Genomic DNA, 12,387 nt, shown 5'->3' on the forward strand with positions numbered 1-12,387 from the left:
CCGACTGCCTCCAGGGACTCATCGGATCGTTCCGGGACAGCCCTGTTCGGGGTCGGCGTGGGTGATCTCGCGCATGGTAAACAACAGATCAGACTGTTGATCATGTTACGGAAAATTGTGGTAGTCTGGTTGCTATCCGAATGAGATGAAATCTTTTTTTTTTATTCCATTTATTTATTTAAGGCTCATTAGTATTTTAGCTGTAACAGAGCCGAATTTTAATCGTGTACATGTCACATGGTTATCATATCTATAATTAGCCCATTACACAGTTGCCATTCGCCAGTATTTCTTCTTTACCATTACATATGGTACATTCACACAGTAGCCATTTAGGCGTAAGAGTATTCTTTCTGTTCTTCCATTATCCAGTTGGACCACCGGACAGCGGAGACAGTTGATTGATCATTGTTGAGTTATTAATAGAACTTGCAGAGCAGAGCAGTTGTATGGATGAATCGATCTTATTTCGACCGTGGATCGATCTCCATCGCTGATGATTGTTGCGTGGACGTAGCTATTCTGTAACAACACAAAGATGGTCAATGAGGGCCCTGAGTTTTGAACTCACGATCGATCGCTTACTAAGCGAACGCGCAACCAATGTGGCTACGGAGACCCCCCTAGATGAGATGAAATCTTGTTTTCACTTTGTTGGCACGTTCTGACAGATGTGATTCTGTTGATGTTCGTGATTAATTTGGGGAATTTTTTTGGCGGAGTTCTTACAAGGTGGTGATCACTGTTTGTCCATATTATTGTCCTTGTTCATAACAGGGTCGATTTTATCGTTGATAGACTATGTCTTCTTATGCAATTCTTGGTCCATTATTCTTCTTGATATCGCAATATATTTGCTACTTATGTGATATTGGTTCGAGGAATGTTCACCCCAAGCTGCTGCACACATTCATAGCATGTTCAGGTTTGTTATATTTATGTTTTTCATGTTGATTGGTTGGTGGAGAGAGGAAAAACTTGTCCTTTCTGGATTTTTTGCCCGTTGGTATTTTTGACAATTCCTTTGTTGGAACAGGTAATGAAATTTGCAAGGGTGGTTTCTGATCGTTTACTAGTGCTTTTTGAGGAGATTTTAATTGACTGTGAGGGGTTATTTACAACGAATTTTTCAAAATAGCTAGTTTTCTTTTCCTTTTCCAAAACTCACGGTCAGTTCTTTTACAATTTGCTTCTGAACAACCATGTTAAATGTTACTTTTTCACATCTATCAGCGCAAATTCGCCTTGCCCTAGAAAATGACAGACCCTGATCAGTGAGTTGTGTGATTAATCGTTATTACGAGACTCTGAGCATCGAACGGGAGGAAAAATGCAGTCATAATGGATGTTCTATTAGAGATCACAATCGTGTCGTGAAAGCGTTTAGGCGTAATCCCAGGGATTACTCTGATCACGGATGTTACCAAAAAGTTAAATCTGTACAAGGGCTTCGTTCATAGAGCCAAAGACCGGGAGGGACCTCATACGTACAAGGTTGTCTCGTTGTCTCATCATGGATGATGAGACATGCGTCGAGGCGAACTTCTGGCAACTTCCGCGGCTACTGTTCTTCACCGCCCAGCACAAGTTTGATGTTCCGGAGGAAGTAAGGAAGCAGAAACGTTAAAAGTTTACCAAGAAACACATGATTTGGCAAGCGATCTGTTCATGTTGCAAACGGAGTGCACCATTCGTGACTATCGGGGCAGTAAACGAACAGATCTACCTCAAGGAGTGTCCACAGAAGCGTTTGATTCCTCCGTTGAAGCAACACGAGGGCCCTACGATCTTCTGGTTGGATCTTGCGTCGTACCACTATTCGAAGGTTGTCCTGGAATGGTACGGAGCCAATGGGGTAAGTTATATTTTAATGTCTGATAGCTTGAAAAGGATCGGTCAACTAGGTAATTTTTTACAGCGTTTTTAACGTAATACAATTTGATGTGCGATACCCTTGAGGGAAAATCCAATGGATTTTTTGGAGATATTAGAATCAGAAGGGCTTCAATCGAAACGCTGAACACTATTTCTCGAATTTGAATAGAACATTCATTTGATTGATTTAAAAAAAACTGAATTGATGCTCGAGGATAAAAAATAGATATGTTAATCGATATATCGTAAATTTAACGATATATCGTTGTTTAAAAGTGGATTTTCGCTACCAATACCGAAACTCAATTAACACACTGTATATAATTGTAGCTTCCTGACAGAAAATATGAATTAATACGAAAAACCAGGATTATTTTACTTAAACATATACGTTCAGACAATTTTGACCATTCACGAAACGTGTAAAGGAACGCTTAGGCTCACTGTAATTATTTTTGGCTAAGTCAAACTAAAGGAAGTATGAGCACGCCATACTTTCCATCCCTCCCTAACCTACCGAGCAGCAACCGGCTTCACTGCCGAGATGTAGTTCTAGCATGCATAATAGTGGGAATTATATAAACACAAAACAATCGCTAAAGAATAGTGTTGGGAAACGCAATCGAACCAAAACTATTGGTGCATTTTTTTTCGTTTGTTTTGCTTTTTGCTAATGTTAACTACCATGCGCTCTCATACCGGGCACTAAGTGGCCAACAAAACCGTGGGTAACACTGGTTGGTGAAATCTTTAATCACACTTCATTCTGAGCTAGAGAAGAAGCATAGAAACTCAAGGAGAGAAAAATGTAGAGTGAGTACATCAGAAAAGTAGATTATTTTCCGTTTTTTTTTCGTGACAGCAGCTATTTTAAATAGGTTTATTGATTGGTGTATTTTTTTCTTAGATGAACATTGGAGCTAAATGAAATAATGATAGTTGTTAACCAAAATTATGTTAGCAGTTGATTAGTCATAGCAGTGTGTATACCGTATGGTTTGTTTTCATCAATGAGAAAGGTATATGCATACAATCCCTGGCAATAAATGTTAGAGTTTCACATACAAGTGGCTATTTATTTATGTATTCATTTTTTTACTGAAAAAAGATAGGCTAGCGTTGAGTACAAATAAATCTTTATCAACGAAGATAGGAAAATAGACAGTAGTTGGCAGATAAGGAACGAAACTAAATGTTTCAATTTGTGTAAAACTAGGAGCAGAAATGAAACGATAACGAAACTAAATTTAAACATAAGAAAGGATTAATTTTAAAGATAGTTTTGCGAAAGTTAACGATTAGCGGTTTCTCCAATTATGGTTATTTCATTTTGAAATAATAACTTTTTTTTTGTTTGGTTTGCTGCAAATCGAGAAAAACAATGATCGTACCGTCGATGTAAGTGTGACAGGCGGAGTTAAGGCCCTGTTTTACCATTCCTGTCTGCATCATAATCATGCCAACATCTGAAAGTTCGTAGATATGTTGAGAAAAAAGAGAATAGAAAAGAAAAGTAAAGTAACTAAACGATTAACAAAAAATATCAACACCGTGATCCGTTATCGTTGTTGTTCTTCTTCTTTGTTTGTTTTTTTTTTGGCATAAATATGAACAGAAAGCGGAACTGAACATCGGTTGGTGATGTTTGTGTTTTGAGTTGTAATCTTCTGTTCCTGAGCTGTAATTTTACTGGGATGTGTAGGTTGAACACCTTGTGCCTGGATATCACCCGAACTAACGTTCCGCTGATTTCACTAGCCTTCATCGAATTTGATCGAAATAATAACACGAACGACACTTGTCCATCAATTTTTTTCTATCGTTTTCTATTGCCCACATGTTGTTCTGCTGATGCGATTTAAAGTTTTTCATGAGAAAATTGCATTTTTTATACACGCAACAGAGGGCTCGGTATGATCGAACCTCTATTTTCGATGCCCTGATGTTAACTTGATCAATCGAATAATTTACGTTACTGTTTTGGTTTTTAAAATTTTCTTTATCAAATCACTTATCGCTTAAATAGAGCAATTTAGGATTCAGTTTTCTTCACGAGAGCGATGAAATGTGACTGAATCGCTCAAGTCTAGTGGTGAATGAAAACTAGTTATTTGTACAGTAATGAAGAGAGAATAGAAAATCGTGCTGATGACATGCAAAGTACTCAAATATGGAGGAAGGCAAGTGACTGATTCAAATGAAGGTGAAAAATGAAAAAAATATATATTAAAAGTCTATCGAACAAAAATACGCTACATCTCGCACACATATCTGAGAATAGCGTAGTTTTCCAGCAACAGTAGAGAAGTTGATAATCAGAGATTAGTTTTTTTCAAAAAGAGTTTCTTCCAGTAGCAAATGTATAGAAATCGTCGATGATATGCACGTGTGAACATAATATACGATTGGAGCGAAGTTAGTTGGATTACGAAAGAGAAACAACACAAACGGAACCCGGCATGTATTTTGCAAAAATACAAATCGTACAATTAAACAAAAAAAAACAATTTGTTAAAAATACTCAAACCGACTAAAAGGTACAACATAATGGGAAGCAGAATGGATTGGTCGAGAACGCAATTACAAATTACGAAAGTATGCTTGAAGATAAAATAAAAATATTTGAAATGAAAATGGATCTCCTATGTTTTTGTACTACATTCGATTGTATTCGTTTTTTCCAGTAAGAAACCGAACAGTCTCAATTGTACGATGTTATCATTTTTCATTGACTTTGAATATATTATATACTCCTTTCTACCTTTACGAACAGGTTCAGTCAAAAGTGAATATTCAAATAGTAACTCGATCCACAGCTCCACTTGGTCTACAGAGGTATTCAGTTGTTATCCGCTAATGAAGCGAATGATCGTGGTTTAATCTCGGAATTATTTATTGACCGTCTTCTAATTGGCCTTTTTCATGGCTAGGCGAGGCTACATTCGTATTTTGTAGCTATAAGAGAAGATAGATAGCATCGATATGTGCTTGAACATGAACACGAATATAAACATGAGCTAGTAAAGTAGTATGGTGAAATTAACTACGAACAATCGACAACGACCTAAAGACGAATTAAGAAAAACGATTGGAAATTTGACTCTTATAACTGTAGATCATTGAACTTTGAAATTGTACCAGCTAGAGCTAGCATCATTTCAGTATCGTTGCGCTGCAGAAGCTTTTCCGTAAAAGAGCGAGAGTACAAAGGATGTGAGACCTCAGAGCACAGCTCTACCAGAGCGGAAAAACGAAACGCACAAAAATTCACAAAGAAATTCACAGAGACAGAGCAATTGGACTAGACCCACACAAAGAACACAAACTAGAGACTGGAGACTCGGAACATGGAACTGAAAGAAACTCTAAATCTTCTTGCGAGTACCCGATTTTTTTTCGGAAATATTGAAAGCCCGCAATTTCAACATTGTTACGCTGCAGGAAGTGTGCTGCTAGGAAGGATTGATATCGATAATCGTTTCATCGTGATGGGGAAGATACAAAATCGGGTTATTAATAAAATAATGCGCAGATTGAGGATGTGAGGCCAATTCTTCAACATCAGCATCATCAGCGTCCACAGCCCCCATCCAGATAACTCCGATGACGATAAGGCAGCTAAAGCGTGAATTCGATCGCAGCTCAAAACACGACATCAAAATCGTCATCCGTGATCTGAACGCTCAAGTCGGCCTAGACGAGGAGTCCAGATCGGTAGTTGGCAAAATTCAACGCCGCAGTCCGCGAACCAACGGAAAGGGCCTAAGACTTATCGACTTCGCTACCTCCAAGAACATGATCATACGTAATCCCTTCTTCCACGACAGCCTTCGATACCGCTACTCCTGGAGATCACCTCAACAAACGTAAACGTGAACGTAAAGCCATCAATAAGCATAAGGCATCAGCGCTCACCATGGTACCACCAACGAGGATTATAGGAACCGAACGTTTCAGCAACATGCACGCAGCTCTTTGATGCTACGGTAATGGGGGGTAGACGGGGCCTCAGTTGCTCCCTTCGTTGAATGCTGGAATACCCTGAAAGCAGCAGTTAGCAGCACAGCAGAGACGTCATCAGCCAGGGACAACGTGGACAACGGAACGAATGGTTTGACGAAAAGTGCCAAGCGCTTTTGTGCGAGAAGGATGCTGCAACGAGCGTCTCAACAAATCGTGGAACGATACCGACTGAAGCGAAGGCAACAAACACGTCTCTTTCGGGATAAAAAGCGCTGAGATGGAACTGCTTTATCGTTATTGAGAATCGCGGAAGTTTTCCAAAAAACTAAACTTTGCGCGACGAAAATTTTGCAAAAAGCAAGAAGCATCCTGTGGGAAACATTTGGACGAGAAGCTCACCAGAAGCATGTATCAAACAGGAGGCATTTAATAAAAAATTGTTGGTTGATTTATCCTGAGACGGCTGGCGAATTGATAAATCACGAAGGCCTTCCAGAAAGTAGCAGACGTTTTCAACTTGCGCGGCAGTATGTGGTGCTTGCGCCGCCATTTTGGTGTCTAAAGACTCTTACGCTCAGTCCGCATCACGCTGTTCGTATCTCTCATTCTTTTCTCACTGTTACTAATTAGAAGGTGCGCAACAGTGGTCTCCACGGCTTAGTGGTAAGTGTTGCGCTTGCCAAGATGAGGGCTCGGATTCGATTCCCGTTTGGGTCAGAAATTCTATTGTCATATATCATTTTTCTGGCTTGCACTGATTCAATCGAGCTGTCTGGGATTGTGGTGGGTTGAACAATGGACATTACGCGATGGTCATACCAACTACCAGAGATGCGGCAACTCAAACGGTACAGGTACAGTTTTCATTGTGATGGACAATATGCAGAAGCGTGTGATTGGGTGGTGGTCAATCAACTCAAGACTTGTGCAGACTGCGAATTAAGGGCCGATTCTTCAACATCCGCATCATTAACGTAATCACCTTGCAAGTCCCGATGATGACAGAGACGAATTCTACGCGTAGCTGGAACGCGAATACAAACGCTGCCCAAAACATGACATCAAGATCATCATCGGAGATTTCAGTGCTCAAATGGGGGTTACCAAATCAAACAGAATCTCAGATCGATCATGTTCTGATAGACGGTTGGCATTTCTCAGACATAACCTATCTAGGCGCTAACGTCTATTCGGACCACTACCTAGTGATGGTTAAGATACACCCACAACTCTCCGTTGTGAACAACACGTTGTGAACCGATGCATCGGTACCGATCTCACGCAACTGAACCAAGCAGATGTCGCCGAAAACTACGCACATTCGCTTGAAGCTTCGTTGCCGGAAGAGGACCAAATCGACGAAGCTTCTCTTGAGGACTGTTGAAGCATGATTCGAACAGCCATAAACAGCGTAACGGAGAACGTCCTAGGGCACGTGGAACAAAGACGACGGTACGAGTGGCTCGATGATGAACGATTGTTACACGAGAAGAACGATGCGCATGATAACGATGAAAGCGATTACGTTGGTGCAGAAAATAATGAAGATGTACCACACCCAATGATAACTGAAGTTGAGAATACCATCAAACAACTTAAGAACAACAAATCAACTGGAAAAGATGGCATCGGAGCAGAACTTATCAAGCTGGGCCCGGAAAAGCTGGTTAATTATCTTCATCGACTGGTTGTCCGAATTTGGGAAACAGAACAGCTGCCTGAGGAATGGAAAGATGGGGTTATTGGTCCTATCTTCAAGCTACTATGGATAGAGTACAGTGCTGTGTTGGTGGATTATCTGATTTATTCAAGTCCCGGAGGGGGCTTCGACGAGGTGACGAGGTGAAATCCTTGCATGCTGTTCAACATTCCGCTGGAGGGTGTTATGAAACGAGCGGCGTTAAATTGCGTGGTACGGTTTTCGACAGATCCAGTCAGTTCATCTGCTTAGCCGATGACGTAGAAAGACATTGCACTAGACTTAAATACGAAGCAGAGAGAGTTGGACTGGGAATCAATGCTTTTGAAGCATACTGGCTTCCGAGCACGACATGACCCGTCTAGGTAGTAGTGTAGTTATCGACGGCGATGAGTTCAAGGTAGTGGACCGATTTGTCTGACCTTGGCTCAATGGTAACATCTGACAATGACACCATCCACGAGATCTGGAGACGCATTATCAATGGGAGTCTTACCTACTATGGTCTCCACAAACTTGAGGTAAAACAGAGTTAGCAATCGTGCGAAATGTTGCCTGTACAAAACGCTCACAAGACCGGTTGTCTTCTACGGGCACGATAGTCGAAGGACCTGCGAACACTCGAGGTCTTTGAACAACGGGTGTTAAGAAGCATCTTCAGTGGAGTGCAGGAGGACGGCGTATGGAGGAGAAGAATGAATCACGAGCTCATGCAGCTCACCGGCGAACCCTGTGTCCAGAAAGTGATCAAAGCTGGAACAATACGTTGGGCAGGACATGTTGCAAGAATGCGGACAACTGTCCTGCAAAAATCGTGTTCATCGGGAATCCGACTTACACGAGACGACGAGAGGCGCAGCGAGCAAGATGGTTAGACCAAGTGGAACAGGACATGGTGAGCACGAGGTTCCCGCGGAATTGGAGAGAGATAACCACGAATCAAGTTAATTGGAGAAGAATTGTGAATGAGATCATGTTGTAAAGACGTTAAGCTAAAATAAATTAAATAAACAATAGAAATATTGCGCTACCTCTGATATGCGTTCAGTAACTGGTTACAAGCTAATTTGAAACTGCTAATAGATTCAACTATCGGTACAATTGAGACGTTCGACTTTCTGTGAGTACTCACGATAAGAAATACAATTCAACAAATCAACAAACATGAAATCAAGCACGAGTATGTGTGGGAATGCTTTAAATTATTGACGTAATGAATTTTCACTCAGACGATATTTGTTCTTACGAATAGGTGAGCGTATGTTTGAATATGTATGTGTGTGTGAATCTATGCAAGATAGTTGGACAATATGTGGCTATGTTTCATGCTTGAAAAGATTGGAAAATCCTTCGAGTTGATAGTTTCGTTTGGGAAATGTCGATTAAGTACCGCAGTGCAGGTACTGCTGATACGACTGCTCCGATTGGCGAATAAATGCCAAACTCGTTGCTAGTTGAAATAATCGAAGGGTTACTATAATATATATTTTAGCGGCATAAAAAAGCGGACTTAGGAAATGAGTGAAAATGCGCTAAATACTTGCATCGCTTGCATCTGCTGTCACAATCTACCAACTGTTTCTACTATGCGCATTAGGAAAGTTCTATCGAAAATATTAGATTGTACGTATATGTATATTCCAACAAAGCTGTAAATATTAGCCGCTGGAGACGCATCGTGGAAGCTCCGGGCCGGGTGAGAAAAAAGTGAAGATAAAATTCAAACATCAGCCAATATCAAAATAACATGTCTATTTGCTATTTGAAGTCTCAGCACGTGTCATATCATATCGCTTAGGAAAACTCTACGATTTTATCTTATGTACAAAAAGAAACCAACGAGGAATAAAATGACGAATGATTGAGAAAAGATGCTAGATAGAAGAGTTCAGATGATTGAGTATTGTGAACAAAATTGGAAATCTAACACAACTAAATATAACAAGGGGAAAACCAAACTCGACTGGAATAAAGAAAAGTGGATATCGCGCTATTATTCAAAAAGACTCTCTGTGGAAGTACGGAGGTAACAAAATAGAAGGCCGTTCAAACGTATCTCTTTTTTATACTAAGAATGTGAGGAAAAAACTGGTACTAATGCTTTACCTAGATCCCCTATTTTTGTCCTGGTTTGTGCAGTCACTGTGCAGTTCGCAATGTGAGTATTCAGTTCGGTTAGTTATTTGTTCAACACGGTGGAATGTTTTATTTTTCCGATCGCAACGGTTGTACCCACAATAATCGTTTATTAAAAGGTGTTTTTTTGTGTTTGCGGTATTAATGAAATAGTTCAGCGATTTGCGTTGGATTATTTGTTCGGGTATTTTGTGATAAAAATTGATAAATAAGAAAAAAATTGTTAATAATTTGTAAAATATTTTTTTGTGTTGGTAGAGAAAAAAAACTAGTGGAAACCGTATAAAAATTGGTTCTATCTAGGGCGCCTGATTTTTTTTCTTGGTTTCGCTCAGACATAAATATTATTGTTTTGAAATAAGTAATTGGGATCTTGGAGCAGTATTTGTAGTTTGTGTGTATTCAGTGGAAAGTGTTCGATATATCCATGTTGCAAAATTTGTAAGTCGTATTTTCTTTTTTTGGTTTTGTAGTTTTCACTGTTAACGCCGTAAATGTTCTCGAGGCTAGTAATCTTTTCAATGGAGTTACCAACAATGAAAGAAAGTAAGAACAGAGATGACTTACAGTTTTTGCATTTGCACTTCTTGATGAGTGTTTCGTCTTTGATGTCGTCATGGCACGCTTTACAGTAGAACCAAGCTCTGCAAAAATTCGGAAATAGATACAGCATTACAAATTCGACTATTTGTACAGTACAGGAAAATCATTACATGAATATCTAAAGGAAGGTTTGAGCAAATACTCGTGTTCCCTGCACTGATCATTTATATATGTTGTTTTGCTTACAAATAGATTCATAGTGAAGTTATGAATATAAACGAAACAATCCAGTTGACAATGATTGATAGAAATTGAAAAGTTGTGCGGTCAGATAAACTGTGAATAAGCTTAGTTCCCTTTTACAAAGTTCTCGATTATTCCATATTCCATATTTTAGACATTTTGCATCATTTTTTGCAGAATTTGAAATACCGTTTCGATTTTGGATTTGATCTCCTCTGAGGCTCCTATGAAATGATCCTTTTATGGCCTTTAGATTGTTAGCGAGAATTTTACTCTCTGAAAACCTCCACAACAAAAAAAGTTCCACGAAATAAGATCCGGTAATCTTGATGATGGCTTCTATGGCTTGGATTGCAAAGTGGCATTGGCAGTGTATATTGCTGCTAAAAGGAATATCGAAAATTGGTCTTTCGCCGAGCAAGCCGAGGCTACCGATGCCAGAAATCACATTCAAATAAAAAACCGTTTTATGCATTCATTAATGTTTCAACGGAAAAGCTTTTCTCTTGGATGCTGCCAACGAAGCGCACGATGCTGGATTTTAAGTCAGCCGTATCACACTGTAACAAAGACAACGTTGGTTTTTGACTGTAAATGTCATATACACTATAAAAACCTTATTATTTTTCATTGTAGATTATATAGATAAAATACATTAAATCGTGTGCAGCAAATATTTTTACCAAAAATATGCCATATTAAGAAAGAATTTTTTCAATATATTCACAAAAAAATAAAATTCCATACAAATTCAAACAAGTTAGCACGCTATTTACTAACACGCGAAGACCCCTATAGCATACCTGTTAACTATGTCTAAGTACGATGGTTCGCATGAGTGGATCATTTGTTTTGTGTACAACGATACATAGATGAAATAGTACTAGATCGAAATTGTAATAGATGGCGTAGCGGTAACATCTGTAGCTCTCACGTTGTTATGAGTTCACGAGTTCAAGGGCCTGATTCTCGAGTACACTTCACGGTGGAAACGAAATGAAATGTATCCGCGATGACAACGGTACAGTGTCGACATCTGGATATGAAATTAGTTTCCCACTTATCATTGTAATATCAAATTATCTTCAGATTAAATTTTGGTATGAGATTATTATACCAGATGAAGAAAACAAAGTTTTCCATGCACATTGAACACCAGTTTGATACGAAGAAGTCAATTTTCATTAATGAAAAGTGCTCATTCTGCCGAAAACTCATTATTATCTTCGACACTTCACTAACTCGTAAAACGTAGTTGAATGGCGTGCCGTTTATTTCGTTTCCACCGTGAAGTGTATTCGAGAATCAGGCCCCAATTCTCACTCCCGACATTATTCCAAAAATGGAAGTAAAATGACGAACCAGCCAAATGTGTTGAAAATGCATTGAGCGCGACCACAGGATATTTTTTTTACATGTGAAATTCGTTTATTATTCAAAAGTCAAAAAGTTATTATAAAATAAATATTTCATTTCGTTTTCTAGTTCAAAATCCAATAAAATTGTGTCGACGACATTATTGCTTCTCATGGTAAAGTTCACATATTTTAAGAAATTTTGCCTTTGTTGTTCCTATACTTCTCAATTTAGGTCTCAATAGTTCTTCTACCGACATACTGCGACATCCATTGAACAGCACAGTTAACTTCCGTTGCAGTAGTCTTCATGCTGTCTTCACGCTTATCGCTGAGTTTATGCTCTAGTGTCTCGCATTGAGTGTTGCAAAACAAACAATTTTTACCGTCGGCTCTGTTCATTCGGAATAGCAATTTTCTGTGCTCAAGCTTTTCATTAATTAATAAGAAAAGGGCACTACGATCGCTTGAGTTCTGCTGTCGAATATTCTACCAAATGTATTCCAAATTTGTTGGTGGATACACACGAGTAACTTTCGGTAATTGCGTTTGTTCGATGTAGAGACTGTGAAT

At 39.2% G+C, this 12,387-nt stretch overlaps 1 protein-coding gene across 26 annotated transcripts in view; it reads right to left on the reverse strand.

The window, feature by feature from the left end:
- The window catches only part of LOC129762995 (calcium-activated potassium channel slowpoke), a 196,156-nt gene that overhangs the window by 50,989 nt on the left and 132,780 nt on the right, over window positions 1–12,387 (reverse strand). For 12 of the 26 annotated variants that reach the window (XM_055761681.1, XM_055761683.1, XM_055761686.1 and 9 more), the window contains exons 14-15: window positions 10,241–10,317; window positions 9,644–9,679 (exon numbers count right to left, since the gene is read on the reverse strand). In XM_055761681.1, the coding sequence (XP_055617656.1) occupies window positions 9,644–9,679; window positions 10,241–10,317 (113 nt within the window). Of the gene's footprint in view, window positions 1–3,266; window positions 3,342–9,643; window positions 9,680–10,240; window positions 10,318–12,387 lie in introns of all 26 variants that reach the window. The other 14 variants (XM_055761676.1, XM_055761691.1, XM_055761693.1 and 11 more) reach the window with 3 other exon arrangements.

The sequence above is a fragment of the Toxorhynchites rutilus genome, chromosome 1, assembly GCF_029784135.1.
Source record: "Toxorhynchites rutilus septentrionalis strain SRP chromosome 1, ASM2978413v1, whole genome shotgun sequence".
NCBI lineage: Eukaryota > Metazoa > Arthropoda > Insecta > Diptera > Culicidae > Toxorhynchites > Toxorhynchites rutilus.